Raw genomic sequence first — 15,649 nt, forward strand, 5'->3', positions numbered from 1 at the left:
ATTCCAGGTTAATGTGTTAATTTTTAAAAAGGCAATTATGATTGCTTGAAAGTGAGCTTGCTAAAGTCAACTGGCAAATTAGATGAAGGGATAGGCCAATAGATTTGCAGTGGCAGACATTTAAGCAGTTATTTTAGAACAAACACAATAGATGGGCTATAATGAGAAAGGAAAGAATCCCTACAATGGACCCACCAGCCATGCTTCACCAGAACAACTCCAAGGCATAATCAAACTTAAAGAAATAACTTAAAAGAAAATGCACAAAGATGGGTGAAAGGATAGATGATTGGACAAAATATATTAATAAAAAGCAAAAAAATGACTAATACTTTAAAAAGGATGGAAAATTAGAGCACAGGAGAAAACTAACTTGACGCTTAGGATAGATTGTAAAGGTTTCTCCAGATTTCTTCTTAAAATGGAAGTATTGGTCCTATCGAAAGTGAGTGATAGGAATTTAAAATGGAATATATGGAGAGGGCAGATGAAATGGACAGTTATTTTGCATCAGAGTCAAAAAGGGTGGCACTGGAAAAGCACAGAAGGTCAGCCAGCATCCGAGGAACAGGAGAGTTGATGTTTCGGGCAAAAGCCCTTCATCAGGAATGTTTCTGCCTGAAATATTGACTCTCTTGCTTCTTGGATGATGCCTGACCGGCTGTGCTTTTCCAGCGCCACACTCTTTGACAGTGATCTCCAGCATCTGCAGTCCTCACTCTCTTCTAGGTGTTTTGCATCAATCATCACGACACAAGGAACAAATAATATCCTAGAAATAGCTCTAAGTTAAGAAATGGAAGGGAGCAAGAACACAAGAAAATTACAATCATCAGAGAAATGGTCGTGAACAACGTTTCGGAGCTGCAATCTGACAAGTCTTTAAATTCTGAAGGATTTCATCCTAGTATTTTAAATGATGTGGTTATGGAGACGATTAATGGGTTGGTTCTAATTTTACAAAATTCCAAAGATGTTGGGAAGTTTCCATTAGTCTGGAAAATAGCCGATACAACTCCGTTATTCAACCAAAGAGGGAGACAAAGTTGAAAACTACAAACCAATTAGCTTAATATCTGACAGTTGGAAAATATTAGAAACTACTATCAAAGATCTTATAATAGGGCATTTAGAAAAGTTCAAAGTAATTAGGCAGAGTCAATATTGTTTTATGAAAAGAAAATCATGATTTTTAAAAATCAATTCATTTGAGTTCTTTCAGGACATATCACGTGCTATAAAGAAAGGGGAACTGGTGAATATATTGTACTTAGATTTCTGGAAGACATTTCATAAAGAGCCACATCAAAGTTTATTGTAGAAAATAAAAGCTTATAACGTACAAGTTAACATATTGATGCAGAGGATTGTCTAAAAAGGAAGAAAACAGAGATTGGGAATAAACTGAGTCATTTACTGGCTGCAAAGATCTAAAGGGTGTTATGCCACAGGTATCAGTGCTGGGCTCTGAATCTGTACAATCTATATAAATGAATTGAATGAAGGGATGGAAGTTATGGATTCTAAATTTGCTGATGACACAAAGATAGGTAGAAAAGGAAGTTGTGAATGTGACATAAAACATTTAAAAAAGGCTACTGGTAGTTTACCCATGTGGACAAAGATCTGTCCAGTGGACAATGTAGGAAAATGTGTATTGTTTATTTTGGTAGGAAGAATAAAAAAGAAACATATCATTTTGACGGTGAGAGATTGCAGAGTTCTGAGGTGAAGAGAGATTTTCAGTGCCTAAGTGCATAAGTCACAAAAGATTAGTATGCAGGTACAGCAAGTACTTAGGAAATGTTTACTGAGTTATCATTTAGAAGAAAATGAGGAGTGTAGATGCTAGAGTATCAGAGTCGAAAAGGGTGGCACTGGAAAATCACAGCAGGTTAGGCAGCATCTAAGGAGCAGGAGAGTCAACATTTTGGGTGTAAGCTCTTCATCAGGAAATTAGCTTAATATCTGTCAGAGGGAAAATGTTCGAAACTACTATTAAAGATCTTATAATAGGGCATTTAGAAAAGTTCAAAGTAATTAGACAGAGTCAAATAGCTATATGAAAAGAAAATCATGTTTTTTCATCAATTCATTTGAGTTCTTTCAGGACATTTTTGTGCTATAGAGACAGAGGAACTATGCCTGAAATGTCAACTCTCCTGCTCCTCGGATGCTGACTAACCTGCTGTGCTTTTCTAACACCATCCCTTTCGACTCTAGGCTATCATTTATCATTTATCATGAGAAGAACTGAATACAAAAGTATAGAGGCAATGGTTCATACAGGTCATTGGTGAAACCACAGCTGGAGTACTGTGTCCAGTACTGGTCTCCTTATTTAAGAAAAGGTGAGGGTGTAATTGTGTTACAAGCAGTTCAGAGAAGGTTTACTTGATTAAATACCTGGACTGGGCAGGTTGTAATATGAGGAAACATTGGAGGGCCAGGGCTTTTAGCCACTGCAGTTTAGAGGATTAAGAGACAACCTAATTGAAACATATCATATTTTACAGGGCCTGGACAGGTGGATGTTTACTGTAATAGGGAGTCCAGAATTAGGAGTCACAGTCCTTTTAGGAAAAAAGGAGTTCTTATTTTAAGGCAGAGATGAAAAGGTTTTTTTCTTTCAGAGTCTTTGAAAATCTCTTCCTCAAATCACTTGAAACAAAGTCATTTGAGTTTTTTTTTAAGATAGAGATAGGTAGATTCTTGATAAACATGAGGATGAAAGGTTTTCTGAGATAGACTGGAATGTGAAGTAATCAGATCAGCCATGATCCTATTCATTGGTATAGCAGGCTTAGGAGCCCTGAGTGGCCTCCTCTACGCCTAGTCCATGTGGTCAGAACCTTGGAGTCCAACTATATCTTTCCAAGCCCAATATATCCTCCCTAATGTATGGTGCCCAGATGTGCTAACAATGCTCTGGGTGTAGTCTAATCAGGCGTTTGACTTGCTGTAACATGACTTCCATCCACTCATATTTCAGTGCTCTCAATATAAAGACCAGATTGGCCCATCAGCATTTGATTGATTTTCATAATACCTTTATGACCTGTGTACCCACATTCCAAATTTCATTGAGCATCCACTGTTTCTAGTTTTGCATCATTTATAAATCACTCTATTCTTTTCTTTATAGCTCCAAATATGGATGACCTTATATTTATTTACATTGAAATCCATTTGCCACAATTTTGCCTATTTATCAATATCACCTGTAATGCAATGCTTTCATCTAAATGATTTACAATATTGCTTCATATTCTGTAATCTGCAAATATACTTAAATGGTTATCACTTCATCTAAGTTATTAATAAGCATGGTGAGTAGTTGATGTTGGGTTTGGTCTCCCAGCTACAATACAGTATCATGGCATTTGACCTGATGAGGTCGACGTCTTAGACTCCCACCTTACTGTGGCTACCTGTAGTATGTCATATTGTGGAAGGTGTGGAAGTTTGTAATCCCAGACGGACATGAGAATGCTCATCATTGGAATCACTCATCACATCCTGCCAATTAGAGTACTTACTCTCAGCCCTTATCTCTGTCTTCTGCTACCCTGCCTATTTCCTAACCCAGGTGAAATAATTACCTTCATTTCCACGGACTTCAATTGGCCATTAGTCTCTTATGCAAATTGTATCAAATAAATGCAAATGAGGTTATGGGACAGATCAGCCATGATCTAATGGAATGGTGGAACAGCGTAAGAGGAAAAATGGCCACTTCCTTTTATAAAATGGTGAACAACTGGGAGGATGCTTCATGACACAGACACATTTTACATTTAAGCAGTGGGTATACAAAGTATAAAATCCTCCAGAAATCACTGTCACTCAGAAAGCCTGGTTCCACTGAGTGATTTTGGAAATGATGATCTGGCACTGTCGTTTGGGAGCTGCTCTCTGAGACTGGGGCTAAGATGCAGAGTGGGAAAACTACACTCGGCAACTGCTTGAGATGTTTCTGTCCCAAGCAGAAAATACATATTTGTGTGTTTTATTTGTGGGAAGTGCATTTTTGTTTAAGACAGTTAAAATATCCTACAAGCAAACTCCAAAATCAAAAAAAGGAACTTCCTGACTGCCAAATGTTCTGCAGTCAAAAGTGAGCATATAGATTTTCTCCCCATCATGTTCCTCACTGTTGCAGGACAGAGCCCAGAAATAAGTCATGTCCTGTACAAGGAGAAAGTTCACTATCCCTACTGCTGTTATAACAAAATCTCTAATACCTAATAATCACTGATACAATAGAGATAGAGATACAACAACAAATTGCAATTATATAGAACCTTTAATAAACTAAAATGTTGCAAGATGTTTCAGAGGATTGTCATCAATGAAATCTGACATTTGATTCACTTATGGAGGTACTAGGTCAGATCACCAAAAATAGAGGTCCTAAAACAAATTCTTTAGGAAGAGGAGAGGTGGGGACAGAGTTCCAGAGTTTAGGATCCATGCAGCTGATTTTACAGCCACCAATGATGGATTATGAAAATCAGGAATGCACAAGAACCCTCTTGTTGCCTGTGACCTACTCTCAGGAAATGTTTGACCACTGACATGTCCCTTCCTGGCCTCCATGTTAGCTCATATGGTTAACGGTTCCCTCTCTTCAAGTACTGTCTGACTCCACTTGAAAATCTTCCCTCGACCATCCTCTCCTCAAAAAGCTCATCCTCAACCTGTGACATTGCTAATTATGGTTAAAGGTGTGATATAAATGCCAATTGGTGTGTTTTAACTCTGGCCTCTTGTGTCCTTCAGATTTTCAGTGCCCCACTCTTGCTGACCATGCCTCCAGCTGCCTGGTCTCTAGGCTCTGGAATTCCCTCCATCTCTCCAGTACGTCTGCTCCTTTTCTGCTTCTCACAACCTACCACTTACAGTCGCCTGCTCTATTATTCTTTATGACCTCAATGTCAAAGTTTGTGACATAATATTCCTGCAAAACACCTTGGAACATGTAACCTTCTCAAAGGGGCCATATAATTGCAATACGTTGTTCTGGTGGTCATAGAATACTGAGTCTGTTTTCATCCAGCACCTCAGAGAAAGTGAGGACTGTAGATGCTGGAGATCAGAGTCTAGAGTGTAGTGCTGGTCAGGCAGCATCTGAGGAGCAGGAGAATCAACGTTTTGGGCACAATCCTTTCATCAGGTCCTACGTAGCATACCTTGTTCAGCTGAGGAGAATATAGTACATCTAATATTTTAAGGGTTTAGTGCATTCCCTTATTTCTTTAATTGATATTTTAACAATTGTAAAGGAATGGAAAACCACATTAGTCTCCTCTACCAGATTGTAAATTTGCTCGCTGAGCTGGTAGATTTATTCTCAAATGTTTCATCACCACGCCAGGTAACATCATCAGTGAGAAGTGCTGATGATATTGCCTAGCATGATAACAAAATGCCTGAGAAGAAATCTACCAACTCAGTGAGCAAACTTACAACCCGATCTACAACCTGAGCTACAAATCTTCTCCAAACTCGCACTCTCATCTACACTGGGGAGACGCAATGCAGATTGGGTGACCATTTTGCTGAACACCTACACTCTGCCCATAAAAATGACTGTGAGCCTACAGTTGCCTGGTACTTCGACCCAACACTGTGTTTCCATGCCAATGTCACTGCCTCAGGTCAGTTGCACTGCTCCAGTGAGACTCAACGCAAGCTGGAGGGAGAACATCTCATCTTCTGCGCAGGTACTTACAGCCATCAGGGTTCAACAACTTCAGAATGTGAACACCCTGAGTTATGTTTGTTACCATCACCCACACCTCTAGGTCCTGTTCTGTGTTGGCTGCTCCCTGCACAGCCAACTCATTTTCAACTATTTACTCTTCTTATTAGCATCCCATCCAGCATGTCTCTATCTCTTTCTCTCTCTCTCTCTCTCTCTCTCGACTTATCATCAGCAATCTCTTTGTTTGCCCATCCCTTTCTCTCTCTCTCTCTCTCTGGGCACCTTCTCCATGTACTCTATTTACGTCCACCCAACCTCATCATCAGCATAATTACCAATCCTGCCCTGCTATTTTAATTCCAAAGAAGGGTCTCTGGACTCAAAATGTTTACTCTGTTTTTCTCTCTACAGATGCTGCCAAACTTGTTGGGCTTCTCCAGTGCTTTCTGCTGTTGTTTCAGATTTGCAGCATCCGCATTTGTTTTCATTATAGATTATCCTAAGATCTCACTGTAACAGTTACCCCAATTCACAAAAGGGCAGGTGAACAAAAGGGTGTGACCAGACCTACCATTCTCCTCTCCCTTCTCCTTACAGCGGAATTCAATGTAACTGTTGGCTTCTTCATTGTGTTCCTTCAGGAGCAGTTTCCTCCCATTACATATAACTAGACATCGCTCCTTACCAACCCAGTGAGAGTAAATAAAATTACACAGTTTAATTGTAACCCTGTGAAAAGCAGAGATGGGAATTAGGAAAAAAATTGTCTTGCAAACACTTGCTAATAACCAACTGGTTTTCAACAGCAACAAAAATAACTACATTTATGTAGTACCCTTAAGACTGTAAAATTTGTCAAGGCACATCAAATAAAGCATTACCATATAATATTTGCCAAATAAGGAAATACTAAGGTCGGTGATAATTAGCTTGCTCAAAGAGGGTAGGTTTTAAGAAGCATAATAAGAAAGGCAGGAAGAGACAGAGGGATGGGGAGGTTTAAAGAGCAGGGATTTCCAGAGCTTAAACACCAAGCTACCAAATTTTGGAAAGATTAATATTATAGATGTTGGAGAATTCAGAAGGGCAGGAATGCAAATATCACAAATGGAGTAGAACAGTTTCTAGAGTTAGGCAGGGGCAAGGTGAAGGGATCTGAGAACAAGAGTGAAAAATTTTAAATCAAGGTGCTGTCAAGCCAGGAGACAAGTGCAGCATCACTTAACAAAATGTATTTTCAGTATGGCTACAATTAATATTATAATTAATATTACAATTTCAGTATGGCTACAATTAATATTCATTAAACAAATCCAAATCAGTTAAAACAAAACTGATTTAAAATGCAATTTAAATTAATTAATGTACACTTAATAAGAAGCCAAACTGCAAATGCTGAAGATACACAGAATTTCTGAAATATAAAGCTAGTTTGTGATACAGCTGTCTCATTAACAACATGGTGAAATAGGCTGAATAGCTCAGGCCTGTTCCTTTTCTCTGGTTTCCCAATCTCATCATTTAAACTCACACTAAATGGGCTAGATATTGTAGAGAGAACTGTTCCTCATGAAGCTTTTTCCCAGCACCCAGTAGCATTTAACAGAGGAGGGAAACATGGAACAGTAAAAAAAAGGTTAAGAGCAGGAATACCTGTGGAAGAATCCTTGTGGAATTTCAGGCAAAAAGAAAGCTCGAACATGGAGATCCTCATCACTGTCTTCATTCCACTGGTTTGATACCACCTTTGCATCAGTCAAGTAACTTGGGAATAGGTAGGTGAGAGGCGGAGCATTATCTGGCGGTAACCACTGGGAACCTGGTCTGAACTCACGTGCATCAGGATTTAGGGCCTGGGGTTTTGAAGAAAGACAGATATCAAAATATTCCAATATTTGGAAGAGTTTGCCTTTCTCTTTCTCGTCTCCAATCAGGTCCTCTGTAATTTCATGCAGATCCTTATTACCGTTTAGCCTCAATTGGTGCTTGACAAGTACTATGATGGCTTTAAGGTGTAGAGTTGCTTTAGTCTGAAAGTCAAAGATCCATTTTTGTTGGTCTGGCTTAACGGCTGATTCCTTTTTCAGTGTTCTGGCTGGGATATTGTTCAGCTGGTTTAACAGATCATGGCGGACAATCATCTGAAATAGCACAGAACTTGATTAGAAAGACATTCCAGTTGATAGAAACTTGAGTCTGTTTTCCCTATTACTCAGTAGTGGGTGTATTAGAGCATTTTCATTTGTGATTATTATTATCACTCATGTTATTTCATTTTTCCCGAGAAGGGGAGATTCTTGAAAGAAAAACATACAAAGATTTCTGTAGCAGAAAGCAAAATGCTGAGGAAATCTGAAATGACAAAGGCAAATGCTGGAAATGCTCAGCACAAATGGCAGCATCCATGGAGAGAAACACAGTTCACGTTTTAGGTCTGTGATTTTTGTTTTCACAGTTCTTGTGAATGGCCTTAGACTTGAATCTTTAACTCTGTTTCTCGCTCCATAGATCCTGCCAACTCTGCAGAGTGTTTCCATTATTTTCAGTTTTTAATTTCAGATTAGTAAAGGCCTTTCACAACATCACCATGTTACAGTGAACAAAGTATTTCTTTGAATTGTGATCATTGTTATTAAACACAGCAGTGAATTTGTAGACAGCAAGATTCCACAAAAAAGCAATGTAGTAATAAGCAGATAATGCGTTTGTGGTGAGATTAGTGGTGTGATGAATGCCAAGACACTAGGCAGAACTCCCATGCTATTCCTCCTTCAGTGGCAATAGGCTGTTCAATTTGCCAGGAAGGGGCAGATGAGGCCTCACCTTAAAATCTCATTAAAACACAGTATCTCTGACAATGCAGTGCTCGTTCTAGAAATTTTCTAATCAACCTGTTCAGAGATGTTATTTCAAGGTCGGACTTGAACCCAAGCCTCCTGACTCAGAGGTATGGATACGACCACTGCATAAGATGGCCATAAATGAATAGAACAAACTGAAGCTAAAACAGCACCCAGGCAGGAACATGTAGAAAGACTCTAGAGTGGAAAAGGAAGCTCTGGGTTTATTATTGGCACTTAAAAGTTGCCAAGTTCATGTTATCACTGTCACAACAAAACACAAATTTACATTGATCATAAATCCTTGGTCTTTGTAAATTTGAAATTCAAAACACTGAATTATTTTGTTGGTATTTTGCTAACGTAAATTTATAAGGTAAAAATTGTTCCAGATGCATCAAGAACATAACATGAAATGGAGTTGCCAGTGTTGGACTGGGGTTGACAATGTCAAAAGTCACACGACTCCAGGTTATAGTCCAAGTTTATTTGAAATCACAAGCTTTCAGAGCACTGCTGATGAAGAGGCAGCACTTTGAAAGTTTGTGATATCAAATAAACCTGTTGGACTATAACCTGGTGTCATGTGACTTTTGACTTTGAACAATATAATGGAACAGTATGGAGAAAGAAAACAAATGGTAACAAGAAACTGTATAAATCAGCCATGATCATCGTAAAAGGCAAAGCAGGCTTGAAAGGCTGAATGGCCTACTCCAGCTCCAAGTCTTTAATCTTTCTAAGTCCTCTATTAGGAGTCAATACTGATGAATTAATGTGACTTTCCTGCATTTACTTATATCAAGTCCACTTTGTGATGACAGATATTTAGGACTGATGTTTCATCCGAGAGTGGATGCATGTTAGAAAGACATATATATTTTTAAACTATGAGAAACTGAATATGGAAGACATTACTAGATTGAAGAGGATTTACCATTTGATTTATTAGAAACAAAAAGATAAAAGGTCAAATAGATATTGATTTACCCAATCAATTGACTTTATGGAAAGAATATCCAGGTAACTCTTAAGAAGCAATAGGAGAAAGATTTTTATGGATTTATTGTTCAACAAACAGATTTGGAAAAGCTGGATTTATGCTGATGGTTGCCAACTAACAGCTTCTAAACTAAAGTTGCTTTTTCAATACACACCCAGAAGTTGTAGCTGTGGAGAGGCTTACAAGAAGTAGCACTATCTCTGTCTCTCTCACCCACACACACACTCCCTCTCTCAGTCAGTAAGAAAAAGCTCTTAAAACAAAACCAGCTAAAAAATCTCTCTCTCTCTGAAAAGCAATTTGAAAAACTTGATGAATTATCAGGACTCCTAACCATTTCCCATCTGAAGGTGAAATCTAGGCTAAAGTTCTTCTATCATTCTGTGTCTGTCAGAAATTGAATCTTATTGACAGGAAATCACAGAAGTCAGTCCATTCTTCCTTCTGCATTCAAAACCTTGCCCTACAGAAACGTTGTTCCTTTTTTTTGCCTAAGTTTGAAGCCCATGATATCTTTGCAGAATTGTCCTTCCTTATCTGTGTATGAATTATATTTGTGTGGGATTTGGGAGATATGGATTAATTCTGTGTAATAGTTTAGTTGATAACCAGTTTTATCAGTTATTTAAAGCATAAGTTTGTTTCTAATAAATACGTTTCTCTTTACTTTATTAAATAATCAGGTGAAGGTTTTTTTTCCAGATAACAGTGGTAAAGAGAAATAATTTGACCATTTTGGTGATTAACTAAGTTATTCATACTTTTGGTGCAGTTCATGGAATAGTGGGATTTGACTAGAACTCATAACATCGAATGAAAGGTTATCAACCTGAAACATTAACCCTGTTACACCTGACAGATGCTCCCTGGCCTGCTGAGATTTCCATCCATTTATTTTTGGATTTTTTTTTCAGATTTTCAGCATCTGAAGAGTTTTTCTTTCATTTTACTATTTAATTCATGGCCACTTCTCTTCCAGAATGCCTACCCATTCCGCTCTCCACTCTGACTGGATTTCTATTTAGCTCTTCTAATCTGGCCATCTTCTTTCCTTTCCTCCTCGTGTTTGAGCAGGTGTCTTTTAAAAAAAACTCCTTTCACAGCCATGTTGCCTTCTCAGCAACTATCTCAGCTTCAACTCACTCCTTCTGGATTCCAACTGCATCTTTTATGTTATGATCACAGGTATGTCCAAGAGGCAGAAAATTCATCAGGCCTTTGCTCTCACCACACCATTTGACATCCTCTCAAAGCCACACACTACTGTGGGCTCACTCTCCCAATCTCGACCTTAAGCACACCAAATGTTCCATAGCTTCATTTCATCCTCCACCCTATTTGGAACTTTAACAAAGAAACATTTTATCTTCCTTTCAGGTGTGAAGGATCACAAAGAGAAAGTGAGGACTGCAGATGCTGGAGATCAGAGCTAAAAAGTGTGGTGCTGGAAAAGCGCAGATGGTCAGGCAGCATCCGAGGAGCAGGAGAGTCGACATTTCAAGCATAAGCTCGTCATCATTCCTGATGAAGAGCTAATGCTCAAAACCACACCTTTTGAATGATCACAAGCACACACTGACTCATGGGTAGCAGCACCCTTCTTAATCCCTCATCCTTCTTCCAATCCCCAAGTCTCACCCCTTTCAACACTCACAATACATCCTGAACGTCACCACTCTGAACCTGAGCACCCTGGCCTTTGAAAAGCTCTGCGTTGTCACTGGAGGGCCGAGATTTCATATGTTTGGCAAAGTAACTAGGGGGAAATAGGGAAGACTCTTCACATCGAGTTAAGATTCTGAGTTAAGATTACACTCCCTGAAAGCATTATGGAATTAGATTTTAAAGAAGTTTTGGACATGAATAAGAAACATCTGCAAGGCTTATAAAATCATGATGGATACGTAAGATGAATAGCAGATAGCTTTTCCCTATGATGGGGGGAATTTCAAAACTAGGAGGCATATTTTTAATGTGAAAGAAGAAAGATTTAAAAAGGACATGAGGGGCAATTTATTTACGCAGAGGATGGTTCATGTATGGAATGAGCTTCTAGAGGAAGTGTGGATGTGGGTACACTTAAAATGTTTAAAAGACATTTAGATAAGTGATAAGAATCATGAATAAGAAATATTTGGAAGGATATGGGCCAAGCTCATGCAGGTGGGACTAGTCTATTTTGGGATTATGGCATGCATGGACTGGTTGGACCGAAGGGTTTGCATGACTCTATGATTCTATGATGTGGGGAAAAACTGACAGACTGAATTAAATACAGCTCACCCAAAGGACTGGTACAGAGTGACAAATGCTTTCTGTGCTGTATGTTTTTATGATTTTATGCATGTGAAATGAGGAAGTCATCTAAGAATGGCAATCATCTCAAACAGAATAAAAACAAGAGTGATCCTAGTCAGACACTTACCTTAAACAAAGTGATCAGAAATGATGGCTTCAGGAATACAGTGTTTTCCAGAGCCTGCAGATCCTGGAACCACAGAATTAATCCAATCCGATGCAAATAACTCAGTATGTATTCCAGTTGTTCACTGTCAATGTTGTGAAGATTTAACATTTTCTGTAATTCATCGAGTGCTACAGTTCCTGTTTTTAAAAACAGACAACATTAAGAGTCAGTGTCAGTGGAACTTGTATGCCAATCTACGTGGATGAACTGTGTGCCAGTGGGAGTTACTTTTGTGGAACTGTACTCCAGAGTCAGTGCTTATAGAATCTATACCCAAGTGTGAATCTGTGTTGGTGGAACTATATCCCAGAGGGAACCAGAGTCTCTGGAACTATATCCCAATCTGAACTAACATGAGTGGAATTGCACTCTAATAAGAGTGTGTATGCGACTGTAATGTGAGTTATGATGTAAAGTGTGTGATTTAGCATATTAATATCATTTATTTTAGAGTTTGGATTTTGAACTAGTGACGTGTGAGTTTTAGTCAGTGTGCATGCAGTCATTTAATGATTAATTTGTTAGTATTTCTGAAGCATTGATTTATTTTACCAAATGACTATGATAGAGAGAGAGAGAGTTCCCAGAGTGATAATCGGAATCTTTTTACATTGTGAGACTTTATATGTATAAGGAGTGAACTTTGAAAACCACTAGCTTGCTTTCAGTTTAGAAGAGTCAGAAAATGATATTTTATCGCCTGAGGAAAACCACTTGACTTGGAAATATTTTGGTGGCAATTTGCCCATGTCTGGTTGGAGGTAAATGAAAAAAATATGGTTTCTGATGAAGAAAGGAGATAGATCAGAACAGTTTTAAAAGATGTTACCTTAGTGTAAGGGTTTCAGTTTGAAAACTACACACTAAAGTGTTTGGTTGGAATCCTGAAGGGATTATGTGCAGCTGAGAAAGTCTAAATTCAATTGTGTGAGTAATATGTAAGAGAGTATCAAACTTTCAAGGCAGTGAATTATAAGAAACAATTAAGTCAAACTTCTGGATGTGGTAGAAAAGTGACAATCTCTGGTGTTTGAGAAGTATAAAGTGATGGTGTTGGGATAAAAGGGATTGTTATTTTACCAAGTGTTTTGAAATATTTCAAACTGTAAATAGCTTGGCTTAGTCTATTTTATTTTCACTTATTTTGCGTAATACACTTCTAACTTTTTCTGCAGATTGTAAGCTTGTGTTTCAGTGAAATGCTGCCTCATTATATATTTTTTTAAAAAAACAAATTTGATCTACCAAGCCAGATTTCAGTCTGGGAGCTGACTTAAGACCATAAGACATAGGAGTGGAAGTAAGGCCATTCGGCCCATCGAGTCCACTCCGCCATTCAATCATGGCTGATGGGTATTTCAACTCCACTTACCAGCATTCTCCCCGTAGCCCTTAATTCCTCATGACATCAAGAATCCATCAATCTCTGCCTTGAAGACATTTAGCATCCCGGCCTCCACTGCACTCTGCAGCAATGAATTCCACAGGCCCACCACTCTCTGGCTGAAGAAATGTCTCCGCATTTCTGTTCTGAATTGACCCCATCTAATTCTAAGGCTGTGTCCGCAGGTCCTAGTCTCCTCGCCTAACGGAAACAATCTCCCAGCGTCCACCCTTGGACTTGTCCAGTGATAGCAAGAGTTGGGATCATAACAATTGGGGATTCTTATCTAATTTGCATTTGCTGGATTTAAGAGGGATCTGCGAGTTTCTTCTTATTATAACAGGGACAAAATGGTTAGAGGCATAAAATAACTGCATATTGTGATGTTTAATGCACAGAATTTGAAGGTGACTGTGAATGTTGCTGCGAGTTTTCTGAAAGTGAAAGATATAACAGTAGCTTGTCTGAATCCTTTGGCTAAAGCCAAATTGAAATGGCTGATAGATAAATCGAAGGTAGAAATAAAAGCAGGATCTCACAAGGGTGAGATGCTCCGTTATTTTGAATTGAAAGAAAGGAAACCTAAAGTTGGAGTGTTCCAGCTGAAATTATCTGAGATAAAGTTAGGAAAGGAAGCATGTGAGTTAAAGGAGAGCGGAAAGCAGACGGTAAGGAAAAGGACACAGAACTAAGGAAATTTGAAATGGAAAGTGAGGAAATTAGGAAATCAGAAATTGATGAGAAAGTAAACCAATCAAAGATGGAAAGTGAGAGAACCAAGAAGTAGGAGATGGAAATAAGAACAATCGAATTCCAAAGAGAACTTTAACGACATGAGTTGGCGAGAGAAAAAGCCTAAGGTGAAGTAGAAAGGACAAGGTGATAGTTCAAAGAATGATTCTGATTCCAATGAAGGACTTGGTTTAACTTAAGGCTCTCTGCTCAGAGACAACATTTCCTGAACATGGAGTCAAAAGTAATTTTACCTCATTTGAGAACGTAGACGGATTGATGAAGTGAAAGAGATATGTTTCAGAGTTTGACAAGTACAGGTATGGCTGTGTACCAAGTGACCATATCACCATAAGATATAGGAGCAGAATTAGGCCATCTGGCCTATTGAGTCTGCTCTGCCATGGCTGATCATGGCTGATGTTTCTCAACCCCATTCTCCTGCCTTCTCTTCCTAACCCTTGATCCCCATTAGTAATCAAGAGCCTATTTACCTCTGTCTTAAATACACTTAATGACTTGCTCTCCAGAGCCTTGTGTGACAATGAGGTGCACAGATTCACCACCCTCTGGCTGAAGAAATTCCTCCTCATCTCAGTTCTAAATGGTTGCCCCTTCACTCAGAGGCTGTGCCCTTGTGTCTTAGTCTCTACTACTAGTGAAAACATCTTCTCCCTATCCACCCTATCCAGACAAGAACAGGTATAGGTACTAAAATGGTAGCAGTACAGATCCTGTTTCCTTGGAATGTACTACGAAGGGAGAGATAGTTCTAGATAGCTGCAAAAAATCTTTGTTTAATATTGACAGAGAGAATCAGATCTCTAGAAGTTCTGAGTATTTTGTCTCAAAAGGAGGGTGACTCCTTGTGTTTAGAATCAAGGAGGTAAACCAATAAAGACATTGAGACACCGGTGCAAGTCAGTCACTGTTGCTGGCTAATAATACTATTTGTCTTACAGATGGGTTAATGAATGAGAAAATATTGACTGGATGTGTACATGGAGGTTACAAACCAGTCTCAGATACAGAGTGAGATTAAAGAGTGAATTGGTGAATGGAGACATTATAATAAAAATAATGGAATAAATGCCTATAGAAGGAATTGATTTTATTTTGTAAACTGACCTGGCAGGTTCAAGAATATTAACCTCACCAAGAGTGGTGATGACTGGTAGAGGTAAACTAAAAGGTTGCAGAAGGAATATCCTGTACTGTTCCTCGATTGTGTTGCAACCTAATTTCAGTGCATAGAATTAGACAGAAAGAAAAAGAGTCTATGAAACAGGTGGATGTTTGATTTTTAAATTCAGTTATCAAATACATTTTTCAAAAAAATTATCTCAAAAAGATGAATGTAAAGAGAATCAGACTGATATGTTTAACTCTTCTTTAATAGAAATGCCATCAACAGATTCAGAATTTAAAGAGTTATGTGAAACAGCCTATTCAGAAATTGATTCAGAAACAATACCTGAATGCTATTATTTGGAAGACAAAGAACTAATGGGGAAAT

At 38.5% G+C, this 15,649-nt stretch overlaps 1 protein-coding gene across 1 annotated transcript in view; it reads right to left on the minus strand.

The window, feature by feature from the left end:
• si:ch211-210p4.6 (malignant fibrous histiocytoma-amplified sequence 1) overlaps positions 1 to 15,649 on the minus strand; it is a 39,065-nt gene that overhangs the window by 12,395 nt on the left and 11,021 nt on the right. The window contains exons 5-7 of the mRNA XM_060838532.1: positions 11,976 to 12,154; positions 7,361 to 7,848; positions 6,279 to 6,436 (exon numbers count right to left, since the gene is read on the minus strand). Of these exons, the coding sequence (XP_060694515.1) occupies positions 6,279 to 6,436; positions 7,361 to 7,848; positions 11,976 to 12,154 (825 nt within the window). The remainder of the gene's footprint in view (positions 1 to 6,278; positions 6,437 to 7,360; positions 7,849 to 11,975; positions 12,155 to 15,649) is intronic.

The sequence above is a fragment of the Hemiscyllium ocellatum genome, chromosome 18 (genome assembly GCF_020745735.1).
Source record: "Hemiscyllium ocellatum isolate sHemOce1 chromosome 18, sHemOce1.pat.X.cur, whole genome shotgun sequence".
NCBI classification, from domain to species: Eukaryota; Metazoa; Chordata; class Chondrichthyes; order Orectolobiformes; family Hemiscylliidae; genus Hemiscyllium; species Hemiscyllium ocellatum.